The sequence below is a fragment of the Branchiostoma floridae genome, chromosome 13 (genome assembly GCF_000003815.2).
Source record: "Branchiostoma floridae strain S238N-H82 chromosome 13, Bfl_VNyyK, whole genome shotgun sequence".
NCBI lineage: Eukaryota > Metazoa > Chordata > Leptocardii > Amphioxiformes > Branchiostomatidae > Branchiostoma > Branchiostoma floridae.
In genome coordinates, this window is record NC_049991.1 from 18625816 (window position 1) to 18648106 (window position 22291).

Genomic DNA, 22291 nt, shown 5'->3' on the forward strand with positions numbered 1-22291 from the left:
GATAAGAGAGGGTGTTTGAAGTTACGTGAGAAGGTGAGGTAGAGAGAAAATGGAGAATAAGGGAGGGGGTAAGAGATGTGAAATGTTGAAGTAGAGAGAACTTCAATGATAAGGAAGGGGGTAAAGTATAGGAGTTAGAGAATGTGTAGATTTATGAAGTAACAAGTTAGCATGGGGATAAGGTGAAGGTAAGCGACTTCGGCGCTATCCCCATAACTTAATCACATATGAAGGATGATCCAATGAGTGCGCAGTGTGGATAGGGAACTATCTTCACTGTGCGCTCATTGGTTGATCCTGAATCACATGATTCTCACAACCATATAAGTACAAGGGATGATCACCCTACTGCCTCTTGTTGGATCCATCCGCAACGCCGAGGAGCGCGTGGTGAGGTCGACCCAGGAAGTAACAGCTGGAGGGAGATTCGATGGGAAACAGGGTTTTCCCGAGGAGGGGATTTATCAGAAACCGAACCACCAACCCACCCTCCTTTATATTGGTGTACAGCTGGCAAGGGTTCCGTCTTCGCCGCGCGACTTCGGCGCTATCCCCATAACTTAATCACATATGAAGGATGATCCAATGAGTGCGCAGTGTGGATAGGAAACTGTTGTCAACATCATAAATGGATGATGTATTTTACTTCAAAGAGATTTGAAACAATCCAAATCACAACAGTGCACAGTGGGAAATCAATACTCTAAAAACTCAACACTTTCTGTAAGAAAATACCAAAAAAATCTCTAAAACATTTCAAACAAAATATACTTTTCCATCACAACAAAACAAAGTTTAATTATGATATCATCATTGACAGTACAATATCACTTCATCTGATACAGATATTCACCTCAGTCTTATATTCTGTCAATCAGTCCAATTTTTATGAAAATACTCACCAAGTACTTGGACCTTGATGTAGTAATCCGCAGGACCATCTCCTCCCAGGATGAATATCGTTGCCTCTGTCTTCTCTGTGTTTGTGTCTTCATCGCCACTGAGAGATTTCATCAAGGCACACTCCTCAGGTAGGATGTACGTCTCCGTGGACATGTTGTAGTTTTGGTCATCAGGGCGGCCGCCGTACCTGCCCCACACGCCGTAAACCACGCTTGTGTTCAGTGGGGTGATGGTGACCAGGAATCCTTCTGCGGTGCTGTTGAGCTTTAGCAAATGGTAGCTTGAACTTTGGTTTCCTGGTGCAGGGAAGGTGATGGTTGTCGTCGCTGGTTTGTTTCCAGAGCCGCCCGGAATGGTGATGTTAAAGTCTTCAGTCAGGTTGTTGAAGGCCACGGGGATGTCGTTCTGCAGGAGTGACAGTTCCATAACAGACGAACGTGCCTGGTACTCCCCGCGCCCCCAGGTGAAGGGGTTCTGTTGAAACTGCGTCAACTGATAAATAACAAAATCTTAGACTAGATAATTGACTTTTGAAACAAGTGGCCAGTATCAAAATTATTCTACTACTTACATATTCTATTCGTATTGGTAACTGTATTCAGGAATTTGTACCTCACTCATTCACGAAAAACATGATATATTTAATATGTAGATGAGTGAGTTGTAACAGGAACCTTCTTCACAATGACCTTATGTAATATGTAAAAATGCTGAGCAATAACTCACGTAACTGTATCAACTTTCATATTGAGTCATATTTTTCAATGTGTCAATAGATAAATTATAAAGTTGGATAAAATTTATTGTATCAATTGTAAAACAGTTACTGCAACGTTGTTACTAACAGTTAATAAAAAATCTAATGACAAAAAATCAAAGTTGGAAAACAGACAAAAACAATCCTTAAAGAAAATATCAAGTTTAATTATTGAAATCATCACAAATTGTGACCGCGTGGCGCAGTGGTCTAAGCATGTGCGGATCTGCACCGAGAGGTTGCGGGTTCAAATCCGCCTGTCGTGCCACCGATCTTGTGCCCTTGGGAAAGGCACTTTACACGACTTTCCTCACTTTACTCAGGTGAGAGTGAGTACCTGGCTTTGGCTGGGGCCGTCCCTCGGATAGGACGTTAAATGGAGGTCCCGTGTATGGGGAGAACCACACCCCATGCACGTTAAAGAACCCCCACACGTGCGATGGTGCTATGTGGATGGAGCAAACCATTCTGTCTGGAGTTGGTGATTCACTACAAATCACCCGGACGGAGGCCTGGCGAACCTTCGTGTCGTATCAGCCACATGGTGATTACATCATTCACCATGCCCCGGAGAGGAGATAGGCGCCGCCAGGGGACTAAAATGCCTATTGATACAGCACAACATGTTGTGCTGCCCCTACGGCTGATTAAAAGGCTATGGGACGAATGAAAAATGAAATGATCATCACAAATATAATATATATAAACGAAGAGAGACATTATTCGTTAATGATAAACCAGGACATGACATGACTCGTACCCTTATAGCGACGTTGTGCGGTGTATAGTCCGGGAACAGCGCTGCTTTAGATGGAAGATGAAAGCTCCCATCCTCCATCTGCACGACCCGGCCTCCAAACTGGTCACCCCAGACCCTCTCCGCACGGAGAGCAACCCCTCCCCTCTCGATGGTGACTGCCGGGGCTCCTGGACTCATGGAGCCCATAATGGCGTCGAACAGACCATCCAGGACCCGGCGGCTTTCCTGGACATTTCTTCGTTTCTGTAAGTAACCGTAAAGACAATATTATGGATGAGCTACACCAGCTAATATGATCCAGGTATTTCCTCAATAACACATTCTATTAGACAAGACGTAGCACGCAGTATTTGTGCAATTTGTTCTGAAGAAAAAAGCTGTTTTATGAGAGATGCGAATCATTTAAAAGGCAGGAAAAGAGTAAAATGTACTTTTGTTTCGTTTTAAAGACATATAGATATTTTAGTACATAGTAAGGTTAATTTGTTTATGTGATAGTACGTAGTTCTGAAATCTTTTAAGTATGTGGGATTGAATGTTTCTAAGTTTAAGCCACACCATCACACATCTTTGGTGCATATATTGCATACTTCAGAAGCGCATGTTTTGTTCAACATTAAATACAAGTCAAGTCAAGTCATGTACACATTAATATGTTAAGAAAATCAAGGAAGAACAGCTTGCAATGCATGTGATTTAAATCACGATCTACGATGGAAAATGGTCTCTAACAAAAAACTAAAAATTAACTTCAAGCATCAAACGAAGCATAATGACTTTTTGTTACCTCGGCTTGTTTCTCCTCTTCCCTTTCTTCTGCCTTTTCAAGGCGCTCCTTTGGAGAGAGACTCTGGTCTTCCTCGAGATCAGATGCAAGCTTCCCATCATCCTCTTGTGTATCTCTCTCTGGTTCCTCAAGCAGAGAACCGACCGACTCCACCAGAGCTGCAGTAGAACAGAAGCAAATGTTACCAAAGTAATGAACACAGGAAACCAACGGACTCCTCCAGAACTAATATGCATGATTAACACATGCACAATAAGACAATACAGATGTGGACAACTGAAATAGTTAGTACTGCAGAGTAATAGTTGGATTACTTACATCCTCCCACGGACTGGACAGTGGCCGGGTCAGACATGTCCAGTTTGTCCAGGTTGCTGGTGATGGACTTCAAAACACCTACGGCGATGTCCTATGCGATGGGAAAGAATAAATGAAAGAACGAACGATTCATCCAAAGAACCAAGGAACCTTGGATGGTCATGTCTAAGCCATGAAGCTGGGCCGCAAGCAGCCACGAGCGAGCGTGGTCCATTGGATTGGCTTGCCTCCTTAATGTTTGTGTACCCTTAGGGGTCAACTACTTATGATTATGGTCATTGTATCGAATGGTCATTACTAATTTTGAGCTGTCATTCTCCATCAAAAAGAGGAAAGGATAAATGTTTCTTTTGAAAACGTGGTTAAAGATTTAAAAGCAACGCTTTTGTTGCTATTGGGGTTGTTGACCTCGGCACCTAATTACCCTAACGCAAGCTGTTCGCTAGTCAGACGCTCCGAGCGTATAGAACAGTCGTGATTCAGCAAACGATTTGCGTAATTACGCCACTGATTAGCAAACTCTGCTGATAACAGAATTGGGCAGCTGTTTAACCCTCGTCGAGACATAGCCTCTACCAGGCTCCACGGATCGGTGGTCTAATAGTAGAAATTGGACAAATAGAGTCTATAGTACGCTAGGGGAGTTAGTCGGCCAGACGAGTACGTTTCCTCACCGTTGGCTAATCAATACTTTCAAGCGTGTCAAAATTGAACTTGACCGTCAGGTCAACAACAACTAATATTGAGATATTTGAGTGCCTTGAGGTAAATTAAAAGCTTTTCTGTTAAAATATGTTAATTATATAAGGAACCTTTAGTGACAAAAAAGATTTCAAATTGATAACGTGCAAAATGAAATGTTTTTGTTCAGTATGTTCAACTTGCAGAGAAAATGATACTGACATTTGCATGATGTACAAAAGAATGTTTCCATGCTAATAGAGATGTTACACTGAAAAAAATATGCCCAAATGCATTCCAATATAGCATGTAATACAATAAAGTCAATGACTCATGCCATGCATAACAAGATAAACACAAATACTCTAAGTAGAACCAGAAGTAGAGGAAGGAGTTGTTCTCTGGATTGCTGCAAGCATGACGTGAGTTAAGCCATGTCGTAGTAGAACAGTCCGAATTTGGAAAAATCCCTTCAGGATCTTTTTACCTTATCCTCCTGTGGAATGCCCGGACATGACTTAATGACAAGCGATGATAACTCAGAGATCATTTGCACTTGTTGTGACGTCTGTGTCCGACCCGTTTCAGATGCCAACATTTTAATAGCCTTCTTGCACATCTACATATACAACAATGAATAACAATATTGAACACCTTATTAATATCTTAGAGATTATCTACAGATTTGAAAAATGTTCCCTAATGTTTTAACATTCACAGACTACCAACCATTGCTTACCTGTGCCTTTTCCTCAGCAGCTGATGTTGGCTGCCCCAAGACAACAGCGTCTCCAGGGACATCCGCAGTCTTGCCATGAAAGAACAACAAATTTTCAGAGTAGGTTGTTAACAACAAATCTGCATCAAGGGCAAATAACGATTCGGAGGTGATTGACAATGTGTTGTTAATATTCAAGAATGATTTCAATGCAAGTCAAAAATCCTCAAAGCAGGAATTAAAAGTGAGAATAGTATAAGGCAAACATGATGAACAATTGTTCATGACTTTACTCTTAATGACAACGGCCCCCTTCCTTATCATACTGAAATCCTAGTACCAAATTACATGCATACTGATTTTTAAAGTTTTTCTTGTCTCTTTAGAATGTAATATTACGTATGATGAAAAGTTTTATTTTCGATAAATGGCTGACATTTCTATTCTAAAAAGGCAAAGTCCTAAGAACATTTCGTGCAAGGGTTCCCCTCCTGGAGTGCCACCTCTGGTGGTTTCATCCCAAGCAACTTTAAACAGTAACTTTCTTATTATAAAGTTATCCCAGCCTATGATATTACTGTTGACAGAACACCAGTGATAGAAACTAGTGCTTTGTGGGACTAACCTGGGCTAGCTTCTGGAGTACATCCTGTGGTTTTGCAGACAGCGAACCAGCAAAGATGCTGTCCAGACCGTTACCAAGAGCCTATCGAACGTGTTAACGGGAATAAATCGCAGTTTGATTAGAATATGATTAAACATTTTTGGCACAGTGAACACTTCTTTTAATTGCACTCATATAAGTCTAAAACAGACACGACCATATTTTTTCTCTTTGAAATTCTTTGTTCGTACCCTTTCTTTTTTCCTGAATACAGTTTTGGTTACTAGTACTTGTTTGGTTTTAGTTTCAGGGTAGAGATGTAGTCCTTTCACTGAGCTACCGTGGGGCGGCCATTTTGTGACAGTCAAACTTACTAATTAATTTTGAACAAATTGAATTTTCTGTGTCAGTGCTATTGTTGAATTAAAACAAAATGTAATGAACAAAGAGATGGTCAGGAACTTGTCAAGTTTATACTTTTATATCAAGGATCAGCAATAATAGGTCTTACAATTCCAATTGAACAGAGGGGCTTGTTTATCCCCAAAATACCATCAACTGTAGAACAGCATACCTGGCCTGGTGTTGCTTTGTCTTCCGCCGGCGGTCTGCTGCTGGTCTCCGTGGTTTCTGCAGCATAAACAGAAATATTATTCACTCACTAACAACTCTCCCTTTATTCAGAGCAGTTTCTATTTCACTGGATACATTGGTGCTATGTTGAATAAGAACGTTTATGTCTTAAATACTTAAAATGTGTCTAGATTGATGGTTTTAGTGATAGAATTCGAACCTACCAGTGGCTTCCGAGCCTAGCTGTACTTGAGTTGATGGCCTGGTGGACAAGACTGTGGTCATGCCACTTGTCTGTTTGGTGGTAGCAGTGGCTGTCGTTGTGGCGGCTGCTGATAAAAAGCAAAGCAAAACCGATGTTAGAATGTGTTTTTCTATAAACCAGGTAATCAATAAGACAACACTACAGAATCAGATGAACATCAAGTTCAATCGAAAACTAGAGTTCGGGGACCTCATACCTCCATGAAATATTTATTGTTTTTTTTGTGGGTGGTATGTATGTTTATAGTCGGTTGTATTTGAGAGTAATGGTTATAAATGTTATGGGAAAGTAGTGGTGTATTTATTTAATGACACAAAGGATGTCCATCTGATTAGTAATTATTAAAATGTGACACTTGTGTAATGTGTGTTTAAGAGGTCGACGGCATATGGTAGCGTGGTGTTCCTTAAGTAGCCCTACATCAACTGTAAAATGAATACTTGGCGCCAACCCCGTCTGCTAAAAAACAAGTACCATTGGCTACGAAAGAGACAACTAACAACTGTCCCTTATCGTAACGAAATCAGAACATCTGTATCGCCCATAAAACGTCTGACACCCAACCCATCTAAGATGAGAGGACCTAATGGCATTTTAATCACCATGTCACTCAAATCAGCTGTACAGTATGTGAGACATCTATACCTGTTAAGCATCACCGTTAAATGTACCTCAACTTCTTACAATTATACTTACGCTTCACATCTCCATGATATCCTAAGCAGACATAAATAAAACAAATTATCATATTAAAAAAACTCGGGGTTCCCCAAACAGCTGTCATACAAATCACCTCACGATCTGCTTGAAGCTAAGCCCATTAACAAACACTTAAAGCACGATACCTGTTCCAATATATTGCAGATATAGGGGTGATTTCTGATATTATTTCATCGATTATAACGACAGATACGGCGCCCAAAATCACATCGATTCGAGCTTTCATCACAGCCCACCAACACAACACGTATGAAACCAATTCATCCAGCCGTTCTTGAGTAATCTTGTACACAGACAGAGACACAAAACAGAAAATATAACCTCCATGACATTTCATGGAGGTAACTACTGTGCCAACTGTTACAAATATTTCAAACAGTCCTAAGCAGACATAAATAAAACTACTGGGGGGTCCCCAAACAGCTGTCACCTCACTATCTGCTTGCAGCTAAGCCCATTAACAAGCACATACAGCACGATGCCTGTACCAATATATCTCAAATATAGGGGTGATTTCTGATATTATTACATCGATTATAACGACAGATACGGCTCCCAAGATCTCATCGATTCGAGCTTTCATCACACCCCACCAACACAACAAGTATGAAACCAATCCATCCAGCCATTCTTGAGTAATCATCTACACAGAGACACATAACAGAAAATATAACCTCCATTCCATGACATTTCATGGAGCTAATTATCAAAATGTGACACTTAATTGTGTAATGTGAGTTTAAGAGGTCAACGGCATATGGTAGCGTGGTGTTCCTTAAGCTTGATGTTTGGCATTTAAAATGTCTAAGGTTGTCAGCATTATTGAGGTTCGACTATGTGCCTCAGAGCTGTGTGGTGGGAGGAAGTTGGGAAACTCAGAAAGAAGAAGGGATGTGGCCAACTTTAGTCAGATGGTGATTTGATTTTCCACCAATATGTCATAACATCAGCTGTTCACACGGTACAAAAACGAGATGCACACTTTCCTTTGACAGCCCTACACCAACTGTAAGATGAATACTTGGCGCCAACCCCGTCTGCTAAAAAACAAGTACCATTGGCTACGATAAGAGACAACTAACAACTGTCCCTTATCGTAACAAAATCAGTATTGCCCATAAAACTTCTGACACCCAACCCAGATGAGAGGACCTAATGGCATTTTAATCACCATGTCACTCAAATCAGCAGTACAGTATGTGAGACATCCATACCTGTTAAGCATTATCGTTAAATGTACCTCAACTTCTTACAATTATACTTACGCTTCACATCTCCATGATATCCTAAGCAGACATAAATAAAACTAATTATCATATTAAAAAAACTCGGGGTTCCCCAAACAGCTGTCACCTCACTATCTGCTTGGAGCTAAGCCCATTAACAAACACATAAAGCACGATGCCTGTACCAATATATCTCAAATATAGGGGTGATTTCTGATATTATTACATCGATTATAACAACGGATACGGCTCCCAAAATCACATCGATTCGAGATTTCATCACACCCCATCAACACAACAAGTATGAAACCAATCCATCCAGCCGTTCTTGAGTAATCATCTACACAGACAGAGACACATAACAGAAAATATAACCTCCATTCCATGACATTTCATGGAGGTAACAAAGCTGTTACCACAATTGATAAATTGTTGAAAAGCTTTATAAAATCATCTATTGCTTATACCCCTCTCACATTTGGCGAAAATCGATCGGGCGACGATTCTGCGACAATCGCCCGAGCCTCACTTATAATTATAACTTTATTGCACACTGACGGTACAAGGTACAAAGTATGGCTTACATGTGACAGGGACGGTTTTCATGTGAAAAATACGCGCAACCCTCTGTTGATCATAAATATGACCGATCTTCCATTGATACGCCCGAAGATCGTGGATAATGTGACAAGGGTATTAGACCTACGTCACATTTCCAAGCAGGGGCCGGCCGCCGGGCAGCTTTCGGGAACGTAAATGATGATATGAAAACTGCACAAGATTGAAGAGAATAGTCGTGGGCATTATCTGTGTATCTTATTTTCTTTCGTATCCATTTCTATTTTTCGTTTCCACAAACAGCCCGACAGGGCCCCGATTTGGAAATGTGGTGTAAGCCTTAATGACAGTTTCTCCAGTTCTACGGTGTTGTTGAGTCAAACAAACACGAGAACCTACCATCATCAGATGACCCTCCATCCCTCATGGCCTCTTGTGTATTTTGTACGGTCGAAGCTTCTGGTTCGGTAGAAAGGAGGGTGGTCTCCCGACTTTTCTGCTCGGTGGTAAGGGCAGGTGCAGGCGTAGTGGTTGGCGTGGCGGCTGGAAAAGAAAAGACTGGTTAACAGACAGCTTCTGGATCACAAAATTGTTAGAAACCTTTAGATACCGCAAAAGACTTCAGCTGAAATTATATATCTAAAGAAAATATGTTATAGTTTTACCACGTATCTGCACTAAATCCAATACTTTTTCCTCAGACATCCATGCAAGAAATATACTCAGCCTTTCCTTACAAGGTTTTACCATGATATGTCATGGAGGTTATGTTTTACCCTGCGTTTGTGTGTGTGTCTGTGTGTGTGTGTGTGTGTGTGTGTGTCTGTCAACAAGATAACTAAAGAAAGGCTGGGTGGATCGGTTTCATACTTGGTGTGATGCCTTTTCTTACAAGTTTTTCTATCATCAAATAGAAGCTTATGTCACCAAGGCCATTTTAGAGGGTCTGCATGCCTTTTTCCGTTAAGCGTTACGAGCCATTTTAATTCACCGTTAATCGTTACCGACCCGCTCTAATTCAACGTTAATCGTTATCGGTATATTCTTCGTGAAGCGTTATTGGTCGTTTTAATTCAACGTTAATCGTTATTTGTTATCCCGAATTCACCGTTAACCGTTACCAAGAAATTCTTCGTGACCCGTTATACTATATACAAGGAAGTCAAATGCCAGATAGAACCCCTGAAAATGCAGGAAATGGCGTTTCAAAGGGTCCATATTTCAAAATTTCTCCGAGCCTCCCGGCTTTCGGCTCTGAACATGGTAAAATATGTTGCGGAAGCGTCGCCCTCAAAACTTTATCACTCATACAGATTTCAGTGTCAAACATAGCTAAGTTTCGGGCAAAAAGTTCTCCTAGAATGCAGAAAATGAGATTTCTCCGGACCTCCATTGAAACGGTTTGTGCCTTTGGCGCTCACGACGACATGGCAAAAATATGTTACTTAGGGGCGTGGGTTTTCGCACAAAAACAACCTTTCTCTCTAATAAAATGTCATTTAATTTAGCTTCGTCTTACGTATACGGCAAAATCTGTCCTTCAAAATGCAGTAAATGGCGTTTCAGACGGTCCAGATTTTAATCTTTTCCCGGACTTATATTGCAACGCCTCTTGCCTTCCGAGCTCGAATTGGTAAAGATATGTCGGGGCTCTGGGGGTGGAGGCCAAAGCTACGAGTATAATCATGTGTAATTTGATGAAAATGTCAAAATCAACCTAGCTTAGTCGGTCGGCAAAATTTGGCGAAAATGCAGGAAATAGCATTTAAGAGGGTCTTGATTTTAAAATTTTTGGAACGGGTCGCGCCTTCGGCGCTCCATGTGCTGAAACACAGTAGTTCAATCCACCTCTCCCCCCCCCCCCCTGTCATTCCTCCAGGTTCTGGGCAACTTTTGCTTCTCATTTTCACCCATTGATATAACTACTCTAGCGTTGTATGAATAGGAATGCACGTCAATGTTAATGTTATGCTTTGCAACTCATTCTGAATTTACCGTTAAGCGTTACCGGGCCTCCTGAATTTACCGTTAAGCGTTACCGGGCCTCCTGAATTCACCGTTAAGCGTTACCAAGACCCCCCATGCAGACCCTCATTTTAGCTGATAGCAATCACACATAGCATCATTACGGTATTAAGTGACAAAATTCTATGTTCCTTTTCATTAAAAACAGAAACGAACTACCTGTGAACACCAGTATCATTGCTGTCTCGCTCTGTGCCTTCCAACCGACTGATGAGAACAGGGCTGTCACCCTGATGATGTAGGCAGTCTCCGGTGACAGACCAACCACCGGAAACGATGTCTCGGCTGTGCTCTGATTGACAGCTGTCATTATGTCCAGCCTGGACACCACGACACGGTATCCCTCAAGGTCAAGGTCAGGATCAGGGGATGGAGACCACGTGACCTTGAACCCATCATCCGTGATGTCAGTTACTGCCAGGTCCATTGGTGGATCCACAGCTGCAAGACAAGGAATCAAAACACATGAGACGAGTGTTCTAAATGTCTTCAGACAAAGTGGCGTCTTGTTGGCGTAATGACCAGGGTATTTGGCCCAGAACCCATAGGTCCTGGGTGCGAGTTGCCTGACATGCCATCGTGCCCTAGACACAGTGGATAGCTTGAATGCCAAAACTTGACAATCCGTCAAACCTTTGAGTTATTTATTTTCCTTTAACGTCTAAACCAAATGGACTGGGTGACTATTGGGGCCCAAACATTACTATCTACCACAAAAAATTATGACAATATGATATACTCTGGCACCCTTGAGGAAATCAGCAGAGAAGGATCAGAGAGGCTACAAAAAGCAATGATGGATTACATCCTAGAAACAAAACGTTTTTGAATGACTGGAAATTGATAACACACATGTGAAGTAAGATCATACACATGTGAAAGCGAGGGAGAAGACCATAGGATGATGAAGAAAAGAGAGAAAGAAAGTGTACCGACAGATGTGTGCCGCATGCCGACCAATTGGAAAAAAGCAGCAAGAGAAGTACACATTAAGAGAAAGAAGCACAGTGAGAGAGAAAAGACAGCACATGTGACCATCTTCCGACGAAACAAGCGGATAATAGAGACAACAACAACAACATATGATATCAAAACCGTACGTTCTGCTGCAGTGCCTTAAAGAGCAGCTATGGGCCCACTGTAGAGCTTTGTTTCCTGGCCCCTACCCACATATCAAACACCTACAACAGCAAAGGTGAAGAGTTTAGGAGTACATGATTTCTGAAACAGAACAAAAATCATATGATATTGATACAGAAAATACCTTTATCACACAGCTGTGTTTTCCATCCATCCTGACACCCAGAGGAGCAGACACCTGACAGCGGGTCACAGTTGACGTCTCCGCCTTGGCAGCGTCCGCACACTTGAAAACAAAGTTACTAACAGTTACTAGATGTGCATGTCAAACATTGCAGGCTATATCATTATTATTATAGTTACGTACACACATATGTCATAGGCAAGCTTGCATTAAAACAGTTACTCAACTGCAGACAGACATTACAGATAACATCCGTTTTCTTTCATCTGTGATACTGAAGAGATCTGGTCAAAGAGCAGGCTTTAGTATCGTTACTATGAATTGATATGCAAAATAGATCTAGTTTTCCTCCCTTTTGCACAATAAGTCATAGTTAGGATACAAAACTTGCTCTCAAATGAGATCTCTTCAGTGTCACCGACGAAAGATAATGGATGTTATCTGAAACGTAAAAATCATATCCAGTTGTTTGGGCAACTGTTTTTGTCCTTTTTACTTACTAATAGATGTCTAACCTCCATCGACATAAGCTTGCATCAATTGGGGTTAACAAATAATAGACCTACGGAAAAGTGTAACATGAATGAATGAATGAATGGTTTTATTGGCGCCAAAACAAGTCAGTGCGCATATACATGACATGTATATGCGCGCATTCAATGATATGTACATTGTACATATCATTGCAGCCATACATGGCTGAATTGGTGTATGATACATAAAACAATACTAAATCACTTAAAAACTTCATTAAGATTCATTTAACAATGATACAATGAAAGGAAGTGTGCTATTCTTGAATCTGGATGATCGGCACCTAAACTGTGTGTAGTTGTCCTTTGTACGTAGCTCCCTCCCATGAACACTTTCATGAACATTACTTTTATCAATTTGAAAGTAATTGCCATCTACGTGCCCAAGTGGGAAGCTGCTTAATTACAAATGTATTCTGAATTGAAAATGTGAAGTGAGTTGCATAATATGCTTGTGCAATGAACTAGAATCATACTTAACACTTTAATCAATAATTGTACCTCCACAGCCATGGGCGTCCCCCATCAACACAAATCCCAGGCGGCAGAAACACCGGTACCCTCCAGGAAAGTTTGAGCAGATGTGATCACACCGACCGTTCGCTGTCGCACATTCGTCGGCATCTACAAAGAGGATGGAGCAATATTCAAGGCCAACACAGCAAACTTTACCTCAAAGTCTACAAGGTTGAAATATTTTGTACAATAACTGTCATACCTGCACATGTTGGAACAGGACTACTCCAAGTTCGGTTGGCCTGGCACCTCACACTAGACGCTCCTTCCAGCTCGTACCCCTGGTTACAGGTGAACATCACCTCGTCATTGTAGGAGTTCACTCCGGTAGGACTCAGCGATCCGTTAGCTGGGGGAGTCGGCACTGGACATTGGGCAGCTGAAATGGTAAACATTAAACAAAGGTTGATCAAGAGCATTGAAACTATAGCATATGCTGTGCTGGGACATGTATTTGCTGAAGATAGACAACGTAGGGAGAGGGGTCATTCCCTTAAGTTTTTCCTTTTTGTAAAACTGCTCTCCCGAGACAGAAAGGCATTAATATGCTATGACGTAAGTCATACTCTTCGGCTATCGTCACATCATATGCCCGTCCAAAACGGGGCCCGGCTGGGCTGCTTGTAAAAATGGAAATAGAGAATCTGATATATACTCTTACTATTCTCTTTATAACATCGTCTTGTGTAGTTTGGTGTCTTGTATTAGCCTCTACCAGGCTTCGTGGTTTGGTGGTCTAATTGTAGAAATTGGTCAAATAGAGTAAATACTACGCTAGGGGAGTCAGTCGGCCGATTAGGGATATTCTCCAAACCACACCAAAATGAACCTTCTCGGCCGGCTGACTCCCCTAGCGTACGGTGACTCTATTTGTCCAATTTCGACAATTAGACCATCAAACCACGAAGCCTGGTAGAGGCTAGTCTTGTATACTTTTCGTTTCCAAAAGCTGCTCTGCCTGGCTTTGTTGGAAATGTGACGTAGGCCATATAGGCAAACAGCATTTGTGGATGATCATTACCTCCATGAGAAATGGAGGTATTGTTTTTGATGTGTCTGTGTTGCAAATTACGCAAATCTTGACTTGATTTAAATACGTAATGAGGAAAATCTATTTTAGTGTTTTCCATAAAATAATTATTATAGGACTCAAAGGCGTGTTGCCGCCAGATAAGCGTTAATTGGCTACTTACAAACTTACATGCAACCGTCACCATTGATAGTACATGTATTAAGTTACTGTTTTGTTGTGTGAAAGATGACAGCAATCAGATTTATATCACTAAAAGTTACCTGGTGAACAGAACCTCCACTGGCCTGCAATGCCCCATCCTGTTGAGTAGCCAGCATAGCTGATGGGTAGGGGGTTTGGATCAACCCACTGCAGGAACGGGTTGATCTCGCTGCCGCGTCCAACAGCGATGGTGCCACCATCAGCCCAGGTTATCCAGAACCTTCGGTATTGGTTTGGAGAGGTGATACCTGTGGAAGAATAGATGATTGTAAGACTGTGTTTTTTACTGTTGTCTGCACATACAGAATGTGCATTGTGCAAAATATACTATATACTATAAATGCATTTAAGTTCGCGGGGATTTAATTTCGCGGTAGCGGGTAAAAGGACTTTTCGCGGTAGATTTAATTTTGCAGTAACACCATAGACTGCAGTCTTATATATAGAAAAATGTTCGCGGTGGTTTTCAGTTCGCGGTGAAGTGGTCAACGCGAACATTAATCCACCGCGAACATTTCTGCATTTACAGCATATTCATGTTTGGAAATGCTATCTAAATGATAATCCTATCTTTATTATAAGAATTGTTATCAAAAGTGTGCTATAATAATTGTAAGAGTCACGGTGGCAGAAGTCCACAAATTGTGATATTTTGTTAGATGTTGTTGGTATCTGTTTTGTTGAATAATTTGGACCCAACTGTTTAGCGCTGAAGTCCAACAGATTAACATGAAGTCGAGCAGACAGTATGTAAGATAACCTTGTTCACAGTAAGATGCTCACTTTTGATGACTTAGACAACAAAAGGCCACAACATCGCCCCTTTCTTACACTATAACGATGTTATTGTTTAAAGGCGCCCAGAGCAGTTTTTAGTGCATTAAAATTGGGGATATTCTGGATGAGACAATCAGTACTAGGGGTGGGTACCGGTACAGAACATTCAGGTCCAGGTCCGGTTCAGGTCCATAGGATCAGGTCCAGGTCCGGACCTGAACCTGGACCTGATGCAGTATGACTCATACCAATGGTGCATTTCACTACAAAAAAATCTGTTTGGTGAAGTATTAGACTTACACTGGCGTTTTAAAATCCTACAACGCTAACTGCACCTGTACGATTGACTGTAAACCTTGGTAGAAATTACTATAAACTCTACTCTACTTCACTCTTGTCATTTTCTTCCAACTGCAAGCGCCAAAACGTGTGAATGCCTGATCAAATAATATGTTAATTTTCTAATCGGTCCAACATCCGGTCCACCTAACTTTTTCAGGTCCGGTTTTTCTGGACCGGTCCAATAAGAAAAACCGGTTTTGTACCGGTACGCTGTACCGATACCCAGCCTTAATCAGTACGGTATTGACATTTACTTCACCATTCTAGCACATTTGTGTCATTATTTCGTACTTTCAGCGCTTAAAAGGATGCACAAACATGCCGCAAACGGACCCCTTTGATTTATTATATCCTACAATAAATCAGCACAGGATCGAGCCACTAACGGTTTCCCGTCGGTACTTTTCGGAGATTTTCGAACGCATGAGGTCATTGAGCGAATTGAATCTGATTCGCCCGTTCGCAAATCGAAACTTCATTCGAACAAGTGACGACATCTCCGGAAGCGTTCGGGATTCATTTGTCATGTTCGCGTGCGTTCCGAAAATTTGAAATAATGGCACGTGCAGCGCTCAGATTTTCAATAAGTTCTCACCACCCAACGACGTCTCATCTTTGCTCAATAAATGTCGATATGCAATGAGATAGTGTTATTTAACCTTACTGTGTGTAAAAATGTCTTGAAAATTAAATTTCAAAAGACTCAAAAACTGCTCTGGGCGCCTTTAACACAGGTGATACTGGGTTATGGTATAATATTTTCACCTTTTGTTTTCATTGACATGTATTTACAAATTAAAGCAAGGCAGCGTCCATATGGAATTTTCTGTGAATATTAATTTGTATCTTCACTTTTACAGAAGGTACATTTCTTTTATGTAGTTAGAATGTTATTATTGATAAGTACCCTGCCCTTGTCAAAATCTATGTGTACTATTGCCTCTGCCTTTGTCAGCAGGACTCAGGGCTCTGGCCAGCTCAAAATTTTTTTTCGTCAGCCAATTCCCATTGTCGCAAAAACCGCGACAATGGAAAGTCAACAATCATAACAATAGCAAAACAAACAGTGTGTGGCTTTCCGGCCGTGGACAGCGTCCCCAAGCCGCCCGTAGATTCCACCTAAGAGAAGCTACGGAGGGGCAATAGAATTTTTGTCCATCAAGGTTGACGGATTCAAGGTTAAAAAAATTCTGTCACACAGTATGTAAGATAACCTTGTTCACAGTAAGCAAATTTCCGTCGAGTGACGGAAAAACGGATGCTGGCTAGATCGCTGGCAGGGCTAGCCCTTTAAATAGCCACAGGATAGTTGGGCAGCCCTAGCTGTGTGTGCTTAACAGCCAAACCAAGAAAAAAAGAAATACAAATCATAACTTAAATGATACAACCTACCTGGTGTTTGTGCCTCAGCTTGGTTCGCGCCTTGCTTTGAGAGACGTATGACAGACCAACTGTTACCCCAGCCACCAATCACCACCTCATACATGTTGCTGAGATCCTGGTTCTGTGCCGATAGCGCCACGTGAACGTGGTCACCGGCCTGCACTTCAAACTCAAACCGTGATCCCGTGACAGGCGGAAGGTCCCATCGGTACAGGTACTCTGCATCTGTACTTGTGTTACACACTGTGAAAACAACACAAAACGGTCATATTAAAATGCTAGATTTCCTTCCAACAGAAAGATATGCACGGATCAAATTTTCAACGACAGCTGTTGCCTTCTTCAGGATCAATAGTGATGTCCAATTGCAATCACTTCACTTCAGAACGTGTACAAACATTTTAGTTCAAGATCATTTAGTTCCTGATATATGTTATAGAATGCTACCTTATAGCCAATTAATATTTTGGCTTATATAACCAAGGAGCTTTTATCTGATAAAAGCTCCTTGATATAACAGGAAATCATGGATTAGTTACAATAATAATACGGGTGCATGTAATTTTCCCTAATATTCAAATTGAGTAAATTGCAGTTCACATTTGAACATGAAATGGTACAAGTGCCAAAACTGACAGTCCTTTACTTTAGCTCTGTGTTTCTAGATACATGAACAAAAAAGAATAAACACTACTGTCTTACCTCTGCATGTTGGAACAGGATCGCTCCAAGCTCGGTTTGCCTGGCACCGCACACTAGACGCTCCTTCCATCTCGTACCCCTGGTTACAGGTGAACATCACCTCGTCATTGTAGGAGTTCACTCCGGTAGGACTCAGCGTTCCGTTAGCTGGGGGAGTCAGTGCTGGACATTGGACCACTAAAATGATAAAACAAATGTTTATCAATTGTGATCATAGTAGCATTGCTGTGCTGGAACATACATATGCTGGTGACACACAATGTAGGGAAAGGGGTCACTACCTTACGTTTACCTCTTCTTCTAAAACTGCTATTCTGAGACAGGAAAGGCAATGGTATGACAAAGGCAAAAGTCCTCCACACACTGGCTAGATTTCAGTTGCCACATCATTTGTAATGGTCAAGGAAACATTAAGGGCAGGGTGAATTGATAAAGAGATTGGAAGAATTTATGCAAAATGGATAAAGAGATTGGAAGAATTTATGCAAAATGGAGCCATTCACTGTCGCACATTCGTCGCGATCTACAAAGAGAATGGAGGAAGAAGTCTGACAAACTTAATCTGTCTTACCTGTGCATGTTGGAACAAGATCGCTCCAAGCTCGGTTTGCCTGGCACCTCACACTTGAGGCCCCTTCCAGCTCGTACCCCTGGTTACAGGTGAACATCACCTCGTCATTGTAGGAGTTCACTCCGGTAGGACTCAGCGTTCCGTTAGCTGGGGGAGTCAGCGCTGGACATTGGGCAGCTGAAATCAACAAAACAGATGCAATCAAGAGCATTGAAACTATTGCAACTGTGCTGGGACATGTATTTGCTGAAGATACACAACGTAGGGAGAGGGGTCATTCCCCAGACGCCCTGGCTGTATTTCTCTGAGCTGGTCAGTTTAAATTTTGAAAGTCAGTTTCTAAACTGAGCCCAAATTGTTAAGTTCTAAAATCTTTATTGCTTGAAGTACAGAAAATATTAATATGTCATTGGAAAGGGAATTTTCTCCTCTACATTATGGTGTTTTTACTTTGGTCGTAACACATACCGTTGTCGAGATATTTAACGTTAAACATTGCCCAGCCTGGTAGTCTGAGCGGAACAGACTGGTAGTCCATTACCTCTCACCATGGTCCAACAAAGTCAGCCTAGTAGGCTGAAAGATGGCAGCCTACTAGTCTGAACAGGACAGCCTACAGTGAAACAAGCCCAGGGTAGACTGTAAGAATCCCATGAATTAATGAGCCAATGGTTTGAAGGTTCTGTGCTGTGTTATTTTGTGAAGAAAATAAGTCAACTTGAACCATTAAGAATGGATTCAAATTTTTTTGGTATGTTGGTAGAATATGCTCTAATATAAAACATAGAATTTTAGATTTATCTATCATTATGCAAATGATGACCATATTAGGAGGATAAATGACGATATGCAATAATTCCTTTGGCTTGGGTTGGTGATGGGGGCTTGATAGTTACAGTATTTTATTCTCAAATTTGTTAGTTGAGGCTGATTGTTTTAAAATACACGCCTACTAATTAGGCCACATTTGCATAATAAACAAGGGAAACAAGGAAACGCGGCCATATCTAGTGATAACTCATATAGTATATTACACACAGTTAGCGTTGTACCAAACTTGGTTGAAACAAATGTCAAATGACTTTAAGCCCTGCTAATTTCGGACCTCATTTGCATAGTCAACGAGGAAATGCCGTAATTCCTTAGTTTTTGGTGATGGGGAATTGATAATAAGAGTGTATGTTGTTAGTGGTTATTAAGTTGGGGCTGAAAGTTTTTAAAGTGAAAGTTAAGCTAATTAAGCATGTATATGCAGCATTAATATACCTAATGAGGTTAAAAAGGAAATGTTTATAAGTAATATGCGATAAGCACATTTTATATTCAATATGAATATAGCCTTTATGATTACAATGTATGTAGCTAAGCTTGGAAAGAATGTTTTAAGATAAAATTTCCATTGATTGGGGCCTTATTTGCATAATCAACAGGGAAATGTTGTAAATGATGAGGACTAAATAATTATGGCAAAAGTATCTTCTGTAGTGACAAAGGTACTAAGTGAGATTACAGTTGTGCTAGTTAGGCTCACATTTGCATACTGAACGCTAATATTCTCTAGTTCATTAGGGATGTCTGGTGATAATCACTACATCTGAGACATAAGCATTTACAGATGCCGCAAGGTATGAATGGTGTCTTCACCAACATGTACAAACTCCACAACTGGACCTTATCAGTGATAGTGGCCTACAAACTTTGCTGAGTTACAAGTACACGTCCATTAATTATTGCTTAGGCAGTGCTAGCTATGACCAGTAGCTAGCTATAGTGTCATGGGGATTAGACCAACATGTATGTTTGTTCATGGATTACAGGCATGACAAATGAGTTTGTAATGGGGCCTTCCCAGATGGAGTCATTTAGTACATCTGATATGTACTTCTGAGGGTCAGCAAATCACAGCCCAGCCCAGCCCTAACTGGCTCTATTTCTGCTTGGTTAGTTTAGACTTGTTCTTTCACAGCAGACTCTGCTTTTACATGTATGTACAGAGGCAAACCACAGTTACCGTAGGGACTCAGTTTCTCAGAGACCATGGGCTAGATTCATTAAACCTGCAGATTGAAGCTTTCAAATATTGTCCTGCTGATTTTAACCTTGCAGCCCTAAAATATATTCAGACGATTTCATAGACTAAGATTCTGATTTTTTTCTCTTTCAAATGGGCCAAGTCTGCCAAGCACACAATCATGTTTTGAGACAGTGGTGGACTGTGTATGGCTAGATAGGTCAGGCCTAGAGTTAATTTGGCATGACCAATATGGGATCATTTCCGTGTCAAAATTTTGTATTGAAAAAGGTACCTTAAAGAAGCGAAAATAGACGTAAATACGTCTACGATGCTTTGAACAAAACGTCGTTTCGTAGGCCTGAAGAGGCCTTTTGAACGATGCCCATACGTCCCCTTTGCATAGCTTAAATACGTGTACGATGTTTCAAGAGGGACGTGGTACTCACCGCCAGAGCAGACGACACCAGCGTCCTCATGGTGCCCACAGTTATGTGAGCCCCATCCGTTATGGGTGCAGTCTTCGATGCTTGTCTCGGAGCCCCCGCAGTTCAGGTCGTCCAGCCAGATCGGGTCGGACCCCGCCCCAAAGGCTGCCTTAGATCGGGCCTCGAGAGCGCTTCCGTATCCCAGCTGACGGCAGATGACGTTGGCGTCGTTCATGTCAAAATCGTCGTCACAGACCGTCCCCCACTGCCCGTCATGGTACACTTCAACCCTTCCCTCGCTGGACGAACTTCCGCCCATCAGTCGGATGCCTGAAAAAGATACGTCATGGGGTGTAAACGTGACTCAACTTAAACTGGGTTCTCTTATATCTGTGCAGGTATATAGTTTAGGCAGTTTGTCTGTGTATCCCTATCACAACATCGTGCACGTTTGTAGGCTTGTTTATGGTACGCACCTTAATGCGATATTTTCACACGGAAACTAAAGATGAAGTAAGGGATATTAGGAATCGTTCGTAAGGCCCCTTTCGTACTACCGAAACGACTTTTCCTTCGTGTTATAATTGAAGCATCGTAGATGCATTTACGTTTAGTTTCTTTTATTTAAGGTACCTTTTTCATACGAACTTTTGACACGGAAATGATGCCATACAGGGTAACAATGATTTCAATTTCAAGTGAGACATTGTCATGTTTGAATGGGGGAAAGCGTTACGAAATGAACGATACCATATGATAAAACACCGTCTGAATTGCGATATCGTATACCTGATGACGATCATTTAAGGTACGTTTATAACGATACCTTAGAAAAGTGCTTTTTGCTGAGTATAATGGAGTATATCGATATTTTTGTTCCGAGACGATATCGTATATACGTAAAACGATATCGTTTTAATCGAAAATTACGTATATCGTAGACGTATTTACGCTATATTAAGGTACGTTTTTAGATACGATATTTTGACACGGAAATGATGCCATATGACCAAGGCTCCACTGCTGAGAGTATCATGTACCTTTCTCCTTCAACCCCCAACTGGTGCTGGTCATGAGCCCATGTTTCGGCTACACTACCATGCCCTTTAGGGAGATGCTCCTGGCTGGAGCAGAAAATCGGGGAACAGCCAAGGAGCAGTGTTAATTACTCTTTCCCTGCAAGATTTGACATCTGGCCCTCACAACCTGCCAGTGTCCTAGAAAAGTCAGTCTGATAGTGTTCTCTCTTACAGTGTTATCTATATTTTTTTCATCCTACTACTTGGAAATTTCAGACTCTAAAAGTCCTTTCTCCATATTTGTGCATGTAGCACTTACTTACTTGATAAAAGTTTTAGTTATGACTTTTGTACTGCCTCCTGGTAAAATGCTGAACAGGGTCTTATTTTGATGGGCATTGTATATGTGCTTCATATACATCGTAGGTTTAAACATTCATACATGTTTTGAATAATGTTATACAGAATACAGTTCTTGTACAACAAATTTAGGATAAGCTACAACGTTGATTGCTCATTCAGACATCACACATATCTATCATAGGGTAATAGTCATTGTGGATGTAAAAAGAGGTGCTATATGTCCTATATACACCAGTATTTGCCATTAGATTAG

General features: G+C 41.3%; 1 protein-coding gene across 1 annotated transcript in view; it reads right to left on the reverse strand.

Moving 5' to 3' along the window:
- LOC118428599 overlaps positions 1 to 22291 on the reverse strand; it is a 50319-nt gene that overhangs the window by 9646 nt on the left and 18382 nt on the right. Inside the window, exons 7-24 of the mRNA XM_035838700.1 lie at positions 20678 to 20986; positions 18218 to 18394; positions 17647 to 17823; positions 16954 to 17187; positions 14502 to 14690; positions 13411 to 13587; positions 13194 to 13316; positions 12160 to 12261; positions 11055 to 11336; positions 9270 to 9413; positions 6326 to 6433; positions 6103 to 6158; positions 5550 to 5630; positions 4946 to 5014; positions 3526 to 3616; positions 3208 to 3365; positions 2421 to 2663; positions 903 to 1395 (exon numbers count right to left, since the gene is read on the reverse strand). Of these exons, the coding sequence (XP_035694593.1) occupies positions 903 to 1395; positions 2421 to 2663; positions 3208 to 3365; positions 3526 to 3616; positions 4946 to 5014; positions 5550 to 5630; positions 6103 to 6158; positions 6326 to 6433; positions 9270 to 9413; positions 11055 to 11336; positions 12160 to 12261; positions 13194 to 13316; positions 13411 to 13587; positions 14502 to 14690; positions 16954 to 17187; positions 17647 to 17823; positions 18218 to 18394; positions 20678 to 20986 (3213 nt within the window). The remainder of the gene's footprint in view (positions 1 to 902; positions 1396 to 2420; positions 2664 to 3207; positions 3366 to 3525; positions 3617 to 4945; positions 5015 to 5549; positions 5631 to 6102; positions 6159 to 6325; positions 6434 to 9269; positions 9414 to 11054; positions 11337 to 12159; positions 12262 to 13193; positions 13317 to 13410; positions 13588 to 14501; positions 14691 to 16953; positions 17188 to 17646; positions 17824 to 18217; positions 18395 to 20677; positions 20987 to 22291) is intronic.